We start from the raw sequence: 11925 nt of genomic DNA, 5'->3' as shown, positions 1-11925 counted from the left end.
TTCACAAAGTTCTGAAGTTGTGTGCCAAATGGCACTCTTTTGAGAGTAAAGGGATTTATAGTGAAAAGCAAGGTGCAATTAAGCTTTTTTATGTTTGAGATCTCTTACAATCTGATATGTCATGGGTAAGAAAGTTTGGAAGATTAAAGGTTTGCCGAGACACTTAAGTTTAGGCTGTAGCCAGAAAAAGAAAATTATATAACTGAGGCAATGTTGTTTGTTTGTTTGTTTCTTTATTTGTTACCAGTGTTGTAACTTCCCCCTTCAAAAAAAAAAACAACAACAACAACAACAAATACAGGGGCAAGTGCCTCTGTTTGCCTGTTATTAGCTATGACCCTGTCACTGAAAATACTTCAGAATTGGTTCATACTTAGCGTGCATACATCGAGTTATGGATGCACGCAGGAAGTTTGGAGAGTACGAAAGAAGTGTAAGAGTTGCTCGAGGCGACAGCCGAGAGCAACTCTTGCTTCTTGAGTGCTCTCCAAACTTCCCAAGTACATCCGTAACTCGATTTACGCACAGCTAAATGCATGAACCAATATATTTTGTCGCGTTTCGCTAATGACAATGGAGTATGTTTACAATGTATAATTCTTGTTAACTGTAGAAGTACTTTAGGCGTGCCTGCAGGTATGATGAATCCCTAGGGGCTATTAGGCTATTTAAGATTTTGTAAGTTATGCAAGAGCCACTCGAAGGCATCTCTTTCAACTTTGCTTTATCTGTTATGCCGTCGGATACTGAACGAGCGAGTGTTCCTGCTTCGATCGCTGAATCCTTCAATGAGGGAGATCCTGTTTATGCGACTGCTTCAGGATCATCGGGCTCGACGTTGTCCAACGCCGAGACTTTGGTGTTGTTTTCTCAGCTTTTGGACGTTCGCTGCATTCACACCTGATCTAGACGAAAAAGAAGCTCCCACTCAGTCCCAACTGAAGAAGCTGAAAACGGAATCCAAGGCTTCCTGTTCTTTTAACTTCAAAGGAAACAAAGTACAATGCGAATTCAACAGCTCTCTGCTGGATGCAATAGACAGGGCTATCAAGACCATCTCAAAAGGAAACCTTTCAGCGGGTAATTCAGAGCTCGAAAGAGTGAAAACCCTCATTACTAAACGCAACAAGTTAATTCGTTTTGCGGACAAGAGCCCCGCTGGTTGGACAGCCGTTGAAGAATACGAATCGGACGAATTCGCAGACGATTCAGAGGACGAGAAAAAACTCCGATCAGCCGAGAGAAGAGCGCTCGTCAAGATTCGGGAGAAGAAGCGTAAAAATGCGTCTAGCCGGTCTAACTCTACAACTACCCACCCTAAAACCAGCGAAGCTCCATCTACTGGTTTGTCCACTGGCAGTTCGTTTTCTCCTAATCAGCCTTTTTTTCGCATGCAGTCCTTTCGTGGACGTCAGCCTCAACCGGCAGACAAGTGCTTTAGCTGCGGACAGAGAGGCCACTGGGCGAATTCTTCCTCCTGCCCAAGCCGTTTCAGAGGAACCGCTGCAGTCGTCCCAAGCAGTAAAAATACGAACGGACGATAATTATCAAGCCGTTTTCCAGAGACAAGGGTAAGATGAGTATAATTTAATTGATTTAGTCAAATGTTTAGGAGACTTTGACCCAGTTGAACTTACCGGTAACTTTGCTGAATCATCTGATTCACGTGACAGTTGTTCTAGCGCTGAATATCAGGACGAAATTACGCCTATTATTAAAGTTAAAGGCAATCTTAAGCTTAATGCTGCTTTTTGGGAGCATATAGGTGCTTCTCGCTTTATTCGCGATACCATTTTAGACGGGTATAAGATTCCTTTCATTTACACCCCTCCTTCAGCCCATTTTTCCAATAATCGCTCAACCATTCAGTATAGCGATTTTGTGGGCAGGCCATTTCTGATCTCCTGGCCACAGGTTCAGTGGTTGAATGCGAGTCTGCCCATACTGTCGTTAACCCCTTATCACTGTCTACACCGTCTGACGGTAAGAAAAGGCTTATTTTGGATTTACGGCACCTTAATTATTTTGTTATGAAATCCTAGGTGAAATTCAAAGACGCTAAAAACCATGCTTTTTAGCTTTGTCGATAGTTCCCAGAATTGGCTTTTTTCATTCGATATCAAATCTGGTTATCATCATATAGACATTTTTCCTCCGGACCAAGAGTTTTTAGGTTTTTCCTGGTCCAAGGATGGGTTAATTCACTTTTACAAATTTACTGTTTTACCATTCGGCCTTTCCACTGGCCCTTATATATTTACTAAAGTCATAAGGTCCTTAGTGCGTTACTGGCGCCTTCAGGCTTCAGAATAACTGTATATTTGGATGATGGTTTAGGTGTGTGCCCTACATTGGCCGACTGTTGCTCCCAGTCCATGGCCGTTAAATCGGATTTGTTTCGTGCTGGTTTTGTGGCGAATACCCAGGAAAGCATCTGGGCTCCAGTTCAGTCTCTTCGTTGGTTGGGCTATCGCTGGTATTTAGGGCAACTTGCTGACTGTGCCTGAGGACAAAATTGACAAGTTACTCGTGAGTATCGATTATGTACTCTTCCAGAGTAGTCTAACTGCCAGGCAGCTGGCTTCTGTCACGGGTAATATTATTTCCAATATGCTTGTTTTTGGTAATGTGTGCAAACCGGCTTATGACTAAGAGTCTTCACAGGGTTCTTGTGTAGCGGCCGCCTTTCTATGCAGAACGGGGCGCGAGAAACATTGGTACGATCCACACGTCTAACAGTTCTACTCCGGTTTATTTTCCACGGTGTTGGGACGAATTATTACAGCTTGAACATGTTAAAGTTCAAAGTAAGGCATGACAGGATTTCCTTACCACAATGTCCGGATAAGATTGTCAAAGACTGTAATGGAACGTACTCGGGAATGGCTTCGGGTGAAGCTTGAGTAAACAGGTAACGAAGCTACAAATACACACTGAAAATACACGGACGTTGCGAGAACGTTCTCCTAGCACGAGGAACCCCTTTTTTTAAGTCCCGTATTAGAACTAGGGGATGACGGGATGCGTAACGCAACACTGAACGACTGAGAAGGCGTTACATGGCTCCCCTCATACATTGTAAGAATGTATGAAGTTACAATAACAAATATCAAACAGAATAAGTTCTATCAATGTCAATCATTCCTATATGAAGGAACAGTTCAGGCTCCCCGACGGGGTCGTACTCCGGTAATAAAGGTTTCTTCATCAGCACACTGAATCAGTCGTCCCTTTCATCTTCATTTAGACGGTAAATCAGGACCAACTTGTGGATAGGTCTTTCAAAGAACTTCTTTGTTCCAGACTTGGAGACAAGGAAGAGGACCTTGCGTACAAGCCCATCTTCACTGGGATAGACCTCCGTCACTTTGGCAAGTGGCCACTGGATTCTAGGGGAGGAATCATCGCGAATAAGGACAATATCACCAACTTGGCTGTTAGGACTGACATCATTCCATTTCTGGCGTTTCTGTTGTAGCAAGCAGTATTCTCGTTGCCAGCGGCGCCAAAATTGATCTGACAGGTATTGAACCCTTCTCCATCTCCGTCTTGAGTAGAGATCCGGTCGCGAGAAATTGCCCGGAGGGGGCAATACTACTTTTGCCTTGAGAGTAAGCAGATGATTTGGGGTGATTGGCTCAGGTGCCTCTGGATCTGATAAATTGTCCACAGTGAGCGGGCGGCTGTTCACGATGTTTTCTGCTTCAGTAAACAGAGTTCGAAGGGTCTCGTCATCAAGCTGTTGGGCGTGATCATCTAGGAGACCGGCCAGGACTGAGCGTACAGTACGAATAAGTCGCTCCCATATGCCGCCCATATGGGATGCGCATGGCACGTTCATCTTGAACTCGATGAGGTCGCAATCTTGGGTTAGGAGGAAGTTCTTAACAGAATCGACGTTTACTTCTTTCAGCGCAACGTTGAGCTCATTTTTCGCTCCTATGAAGTTTGATCCTTGATCACATCTCAATTCACGGACTTTGCCTCTTCGGTTGAGGAATCGTCTGAGTGCATTAATGAATGCATCAGTTTCCATTGAGTTTAAGGTTTCCAGATTTATAGCCCGGGAACTGAGGCAAGTGAAGATTAGTCCCCAGCGCTTTAGCTCTTTCCGGCCCTCTTTGATGTACCAAGGGCCGAAAATGTCCATACCGGAGTATGTGAAAGGTGAAGCTGGAGTAACACGTTCTTCAGGAAGGTCCGCCATCTTTTGGACTTGGGCGGGTGCGCGGAGCTTGCGACAGATGATGCACTTTCGAAGCTGCTGTGAAACAGAGGCACGTCCGTTTATAATCCAATAACCGGCTTGTCTAAGTGCATTGTGCGTCATACCGCAGCCTTGATTATGTTGTTCTTGACTGTGGTACTGTCTGATCAGAAGTTCAGTTATGTGACTCTTCTTGGGCACAACAATGGGATGTTTAACTTCATACGCTAAGGTAGCTTTCTGGAGTCGGCCCCCTACTCTGAGCATTCCTTTTTCGTCAAGAAATGGGTCAAGCCGAAAGAGTGAACTGGTTTGCTTCAACTTTTCATTTCTGGTGTGAGCATTCTGGCGGTTCCGGAACATGGGATCTTTGCCGCTATGGTTTTGGAGTACTTGAATCTCCTTGCCAAAGTACCAAAACTGTACTGACTTGAAAATTACTTCTTCTGCTACGCGCATTTCTTCCACGGTTGGAGGACCAGAAACAGGCCTTGAATTGTACTGTTTGTTGGGATGGTTCCTTTCAATCAATCTCTGGATGCGAACAATGCTTCTTTTCAGGCGACTGAGGGACGATGAATGAGTGAAGCGTTCCAACTCTAAAACTTCTGGAAAGGCTTTCTCTTCTTTGATTTCAGGCCTGACTTGGTTGGAGATAAGGACAGCTGTATTGACTTTCTTTACTTCCGCATCTTCAGGGCTCAGATCAGGGACTGGATCCGAGTTCACCACAATCACATCTGTTTCCCACAAGAAACTCGGGCCTTTGAACCACAGTTCATGTTCTGCAAGTTGTTTGGCGGTTGTGCCTCGTGAGGCAACGTCAGCTGGGTTGCTAGCGCTGGAAACATGGTGCCACTGTTCTGGTTTTGATCTTTCATGGATGTGATGTACACGGTTTCCCACATACGTATGGAAACGCTTCGCTTCGTTACGTATGTAACCCAAAACGACGGAGGAGTCCGTGTAAAATACTTCTACTGGATCTTTGTAGTTGAGCTCTCTGCTGAGCATGGAGACCACGTTGACCGAAATTACTGCAGCAGTAAGTTCACGCCGTGGAGTTGACATTGGCTTCAGTGGTGCAACTCGAGCCTTCCCCATTAGGAAACTGACGTGTACCTGGTTCGAGCTGTTTACAAGTCGGAGGTAAGTTACTTGGCCAAGTCCTACATCACTGGCATCGGAGAAACTGTGTAACTCTAAAACGATTGGTTCGCCAAACCCGGGGGCTTTGACGCATCTTGGAATCATAATTTTCTCTAGGAGTGGTAGTTCTGACCTCCATTTTTCCCACTGTGAGTGGACATGGCTTGGTACGGGGTCATCCCAATCGATGCCGTCATGGCACAGTTCTTGAAGTAACTGTTTTCCCACTAAGATGACTGGTGCCACTATCCCTAACGGATCGTACACAGAACTCACGGTTGAAAGAATTCCCCTGCGGGTGAGAGGTTTATCCTTAAGTTCTATGCGGAATCCAATCGTATCAGATTCAATGCACCAGTAGGTACCCAGTGAACGCTGGACAGGTAAGATGTCATGACGAAGATCAAGATCCTTCAGGTCTTTGGAACGATCTTCAGCGGGCATGGCTTCCAGTACGGTCTTACTGTTACTAGCAAATTTGTGTAAGCGTAAGTTAGCGGCTGCACACATGGCTTTCGTGTTCCTGATGATATCGATAGCACTTTCAGGTGTAACAAAGGACTTTAATCCACCATCAACGTAGAAGTCTCGTTGAAGAAAGTCTGCAGCTGCCTGGCCAAATTGCTCTCGACCGGCTTCAGCTGTGGCTCTTAGACCAAAATTGGCGACGCCTGGCGAAGAGATGGCTCCGAAGAGATGGGCATTCATCCGATATTCACAAATTTGGCCATTCAGATCATTGTCTTTAAACCATAGAAATCTCAGAAAGTTTCTGTGTTCTGGGTTAACATGAAAACTGTGAAACATCTGTTCGATGTCGCATGTTACTGCTGTTTCTTCTTTTCGAAACCTCGAGAGTACACCAACGAGACCATTCATCATGTCTGGTTTTTGCAAGAGATGTCTGTTGAGCGACTGATCTTGGAAGACAGCGCTGCAATCGAAGACTATTCGTATTTGATCTGGTTTCTTGGGGTGGTAGACGTCAAAATGTGGCAGGTACCAGACTTTCCCAGCATTGGTCTCCAGTTCCTCTGGTGGGACGAGACTGGCATGGTTCTTGTCAAAGATCTTCTGCATGAACTCAGTGTAATGTTTTAGTGTCTTGCCATTTTTAAGGATTTTCCTCTTGATGCCAAGTAGCCTTTTCAGACATTGTTCACGATTGTTTGGCAAAGTCACATCATCTGTTTTGAATGGTAAAGGCATTTCCCAATTTCCCGTTTGATTCTTGTGGATGCTGGTAGTGAGAATGTTACAGAAACGCCTGTCTTCCACGGACTCACTCTTTTCGGTACCAGGGATGTTTCGGGTGTGGTGAAGTTCACTGTAGTCCAATTGCATCATTTCTCTGACTTGCTGGGGCGAGGTAACATCTTTAATGTAGTGCCTTGTGGCAAAGGAGATCACAGAAACTTCTTTGGAACTGTTGCTAGTCGGCACATTGAAGTGGTTCTGAGGGATTTCTCGCTGTATCGTAATGCGATTAACTGTCGCACAGTTCACACTATCTTCTCTCTTGTGTAGACACACAGGACCGATGATTGTCCAACCGAACTTATACTCTTCAGCCCAAGGCTCATCTTCTCTGCCATAGATGATACTCAACGGCTGGAAGGCAGATGGAATGTTACGACCAATTAATATTCCAATCTCTGTACCAGGATGGTGATGTATGCGATGAGCCACTTCTTCTAAATGCTTCCAACACCTGGCTACTTCTGGTGTTGCAATGTCTTCTTGACTGGCTGGAATTGTATCTTGAGAGTAAGCAAATGGAACTTTAATAGGCTTGTGTAGATTGTCAATGTCCTGGATGTGTAATCCATTCACTTTCTGAGCGCGGACACTGTTTACTCCTGTAATCGTGTTTATTTCAAGGTTTACATCTTGGCCCTTAACTCCTAGCTGTTCGAGAAGGGTATCTGTAACGAAAACATCTGTCGACTGGTCATCCAGTACTGCATAGGTTGGTACCTTCACTAAGGGATTGTCTTGGTGGAAGACTTCAAGAAGAACTATTCGCGCACAAGAGCGTGCTGGCTGGTTTTGTCCACAAACTTGAGAACAGGCAGAATTAGCTTGGCTAATGTGTTTCTTTTCATGTCGGGTCGGATCATGAAGTATAGTGGCGTGTTTCTGTTGGCAGATCTTGCACTGTAGCTTGTCTCTGTTGCAGTCTTTGGAGATATGCCTGTTAGAGCTGACACACTTGAGACAGATCCTGTTCTTCATCAAGAAGTCTTTGCGCTCTTCATAGCTGAGCCTTTGGAACTGCTCACAGTCATTCATTGCATGGGACTTCATCTTGTGATAGAAGCAGTATGTATCAGAGTCAGGTGGAGTGGTGTGGCCTGGTTGCTGAGGGGTTGGCAAGTTGCTTGGTGGAGTGGTTCTCAGGTTTGGTTGCTGAGCTTGGATTGCTGCCACTTGCGATTCTTTGTCAACAAGGTTTAGTTCACTGTCGTTGCCTGAAGGTGATGCGAATGTCAAAGCAACATTTGAATTTCGGCTACGACGAAATTGGCGACCTGCAGGCTTGCCTCGGTCAGGGGTTGTGGAGCCAGTTGTTCCTGGACTTTGCAGAATTTGAGGGATGTTTGTCCTTTCTGCATGGTAGCGTACTTCTTCAGCAAACTCTTCAAAGGATGGGAAGGCATCTTTTCCTTTCTTTCTCTGAAGTTTTAACACTTTATCTGACCACTTTGCTTTAAACCACCCAGGTAGCTTTTCAACTGAGACTTGAATTTGTGAAGGGTAACTGAGAACTTTGAGACTTTCGATATGCTTGCTTGCGATTTTTACTTGTTGCAAGAAATCACTGAACTCTTCCAGACCAGTTGCATCGTTTGGTCCGACCTTAGGCCAAGTTGTTAGTTTCTTTTCAAAGTCTGTGCTGATAATGGCAGGGTTACCAAAGCGTTCCTTGAGGATTTTGCGCGCTTCCTGGTATGCACTTTCGGGGTCTTGTACTAGGTATTGTAATTGTTCCACGACCTTTTTGGCTTTACCGCCCAAGTATTGGTACAAGAGATGTAACTTCTGTCTAGCTGTAACTGGTGCAGAATCAATTAGACTTTCAAATGCATTTTCCCACAAGAAGAATTTAGTTTTGTCCGAGTCGTTGCCTTCAAAAACATCAGGTGTCGCCTGTGGTAGTCGCTGTAACTGGGTAATCTTCGCAAGGGTATCCGTAAGTTGGGCTGTGTAGCTTTGCGATACTGGAAGAAACGTGGGTACAGGTGGCGGAAAGAAGGCTGGACGGTTTCCACAGAAGCCCTTTGGTGTAGAAGGATGGTGCTCTGACTGTGCAGTGGTGATTGCTGGAATAATCGGGGGGCGCTGACCTCCAATGCTGAAGCTGGTGGTAGTGTAAACGGGTGAAAATGGACACAAGGTTCTCCTGGGTTCTTGAACTGGCGGTACCAGTGGTGCTTGGGGCGGTGCGTTGTGTGAAGTTGGAAGCTCTGGTTGAGGGTGTAGCACGTGAATTGAAGGTGACGAAGATGTGACCGATACATTGTTTGTTGCTGGCGTTACTGGGGTAGAAGATGTTAAGATGGGAGCCTCTGGTGTGGAGGTCAACCCGGCTTCCTCGTGGTAGTTCAGAAAGGCATCAACAGGATCGTGCAGAGTAGTGGGCAGCAAAGGTTGTTGTTCGTCATCTAGTTGATTCTCTTCGTCGATCGCTTTTTTGTATACAGCTTCTTGGGCTGCGATTTCTTCAAGTTCTTTTTGTATCCTTAACTGCTCTAAATTACTTTCTTGTTCTGCGATGACTGGTGAGAACTTGAGTTTCTCTTTTAGAGCAGCCTTTTTGGCCTGGCAGGCAATAAGTGTCTCCCTGGATAAACTTTTGCTGGACCCTGATTTAGTAGAGGTTCGCGATCGGCTTGACTTTCGTGAGTAAATAGATTTACTATCCTCTTCAAGCCTTTTAATTTCTTGCGCGGCAGTAGTGTGTGCAATTTTCCAGGCTTCATATATGTATGACTGTTTATTCGAGGCACGCTGACATTCGCTGGTCTCGTCTGACAATTCAATCCAATCATCAAAAGCTTGTTGGACTTCGTCTACATCTCTAGCTGTTTGTGCAATTTCCCTTCTGATTTCATCAGGGCTTTTACAATCACGCACAAAACCTTCAAAACTTCTTAACTTTGCTCGTAGCTCGCGGTCACAGGCTAACGCGGCTTTTTTCTTTAAATCACATTGATATTCTCTTCCTTTGGACGTGAGGGTCCTGGATCTAGTTTCACTACCATCGTGCTCGAGATTGTCTGTATCACTGGGCAAAATTTCGACTTCACTTGAATTAAACGAAGGTTCTTCGAACGAAGCAATAGGAAAAGGACTAACCTTCGTTCCTATCGAAGCGATAGGCTCTTCTGATGTTGATCTGGGAATTTCTGTTTCCTTGTCCGGTTCGGTGACATCTTGTTTTGAAGCGAAGGTCAACCCAATGCCGGTGTCTTCGTGTTTATCTCCTTTCTGTTCTTCCGATTGCATGATGCTTATGAGGTTCTTTCGAGTGTTCACTAGTCTTTGACTGTAGCGGCCGCCTTTCTATGCAGAACGGGGCGCGAGAAACATTGGTACGATCCACACGTCTAACAGTTCTACTCCGGTTTATTTTCCACGGTGTTGGGACGAATTATTACAGCTTGAACATGTTAAAGTTCAAAGTAAGGCATGACAGGATTTCCTTACCACAATGTCCGGATAAGATTGTCAAAGACTGTAATGGAACGTACTCGGGAATGGCTTCGGGTGAAGCTTGAGTAAACAGGTAACGAAGCTACAAATACACACTGAAAATACACGGACGTTGCGAGAACGTTCTCCTAGCACGAGGAACCCCTTTTTTTAAGTCCCGTATTAGAACTAGGGGATGACGGGATGCGTAACGCAACACTGAACGACTGAGAAGGCGTTACATCTTGACCATAGAGAAGGGTGGGAGTCTCGAGCTGATTTGGATCCCTGCGCTCGCAAGGAGTTAGAGTTCTGGAAGAATAATGTTTCTCATCTCAATTCCAGGTGTTTTGCAGACGTTGTTCGCAGACCATCTCGTATTGTTTATTCAGATGCTAGCGCTGTTGGATGTGCTGCTTTTATTGCCATTGACGACAAGCCTGTTTCGCAAAAAAATTGGGATTCTTTGCAGATGAAACAGAGTTCCATGTGGAGAGAACTCCACTGTGTTAGTTTTTCATTAAACAGGTTTGTACATCTTCTTTCAGGGTGCTCTGTTAAGTGGTTTACTGATAACCAAGCTGTTTCTTTGATCGTCGATTCTGGTAGTATGAAGGAGCGTTTGCATCAACTCGGGGTTGATATATTTCATACCGCCAGAGAAAACAATATCGAAATCGAGGCTGAGTGGATACGTCGTTCATTAAACGAGAAAGCTGCTTACTTGAGCAAGATTGTCGACTGCGATGACTGCACGGTTAAAGATTGCTATTTTCATGCAGTCAACTCTTATTGGGGTCCCTGTTCAGTAAATTGTTTCGCTAGTTACAAAAACCATAAGGTTCTCCGATTCTATTCGAAGTTCTTTGATCCCGATTCTTTGGGCGTGGATTCCCTGGCGTTTAGTTGGGTAGGAGAAACCTGTTGGCTGGTGCCACCTGTTTCATTAGTTAAAAATGTCATCCGCCATGTATGTTTTTGTCAATGCAGAGGAACTCTGGTTATTCCTTATTAGCCTTCAGCTCCCTTTTGGCCCTATTTGGTAGAACGCAGGGAGGTTTTCCGATCATTTGTCTTTGATTTTCTCTTTGTTGAGAACGGCAAAGATGTTTATCTCCATGGGGCAAACAATAGTTCCCTTTTTGGCTCAGAGAATTTTAGTACCCCAGTGTTTTTTCTGCTGCTTGATGGAGCTGTACAGTACAGTGTTCAGTAGAATCTGTTTATGAGACATCATGTCGCGCGGCCACTTGGCCATGTTTTATGAGGGACTGCCCGTTCACCATGTGTTGGCCATGGGTGACTAAACTTTTCTAGGCCGTTGGGCCATTGTCGTCTTTGTGCGGGACTGCCCGTTTCTAGTTGTGCTGAATGCACCATTTAGGCCACTGGGCCCTCCTTATGTTTTTGGTTGCGTTGCATTTGCATTACTTCTATTTGTTCTCACATTTCTTGTCGTTACCTCCCTTGTTTACAAGGTGGATATGCGTTTGCCTCAAAGGTTGCCCACTTAAGAGATCCAGAGCTTCGAAAGTTAGCGGAAGGTCTTCCCTTGCGTGCCGTTAAAACAAAGGCCCCATCAACAAGGGAGCGTTATTCAAGAGCCTTTCAAAAATTTAGAGAATGGTCTTCTTGCTTTGAAGAAGTCGTTTGGTTGCCCTCTGATGAGATGTCAGTTGCCCTTTACTTGGAGTTTTTGCTACAGCAGAATTACCCCTACTCCACACTTGAGTCTGCCTGTTACGGCATAAACCGGGCACACAATTTGTATGGCTTTCCAAGTCCTTGTGATTCAAAATTGGTAAGGAACGTGCTCGAGGCTGCAAAAAGGGAGCTTGCAAAACCTGTTCTCAAGAAAGAACCTGTTACCCATG

The 11925-nt window shown here is 45.1% G+C and overlaps 2 protein-coding genes across 2 annotated transcripts; one reads left to right on the top strand and one right to left on the bottom strand.

Annotated features, from left to right (window-relative positions):
• The first annotated feature begins 316 nt into the window (after nucleotides 1–316).
• Nucleotides 317–1548, top strand: LOC145485023 (uncharacterized). The gene has a single exon (XM_081463670.1). It carries the CDS (start codon nucleotides 789–791, stop codon nucleotides 1542–1544), a length of 756 nt encoding a protein of 251 aa, XP_081319796.1. The 5' UTR covers nucleotides 317–788; the 3' UTR covers nucleotides 1545–1548.
• Nucleotides 1549–1588: 40 nt separating this feature from the next.
• On the bottom strand, nucleotides 1589–10289 carry LOC145484940 (uncharacterized). Its single transcript, XM_081463559.1, has one exon. It carries the CDS (start codon nucleotides 9863–9865, stop codon nucleotides 3221–3223), a length of 6645 nt encoding a protein of 2214 aa, XP_081319685.1. The 5' UTR covers nucleotides 9866–10289; the 3' UTR covers nucleotides 1589–3220.
• Between the last annotated feature and the right edge of the window lie 1636 nt (nucleotides 10290–11925).

Source organism: Orbicella franksi, chromosome 4 (assembly GCF_964199315.1).
Source record: "Orbicella franksi chromosome 4, jaOrbFran1.1, whole genome shotgun sequence".
NCBI classification, from domain to species: Eukaryota; Metazoa; Cnidaria; class Anthozoa; order Scleractinia; family Merulinidae; genus Orbicella; species Orbicella franksi.
Note: the sequence above shows the minus strand (reverse complement) of the source record. Positions and strands in the feature narration are given on the sequence as shown.

What these genes read in the sequence shown, in the direction of transcription:
- LOC145485023 (XM_081463670.1), top strand. Translation starts at nt 789, where the DNA reads ATGAGGGAGATCCTGTTTATGCGACTGCTTCAGGATCATCGGGCTCGA.
- LOC145484940 (XM_081463559.1), bottom strand. Translation starts at nt 9,865, where the DNA reads ATGCAATCGGAAGAACAGAAAGGAGATAAACACGAAGACACCGGCATT.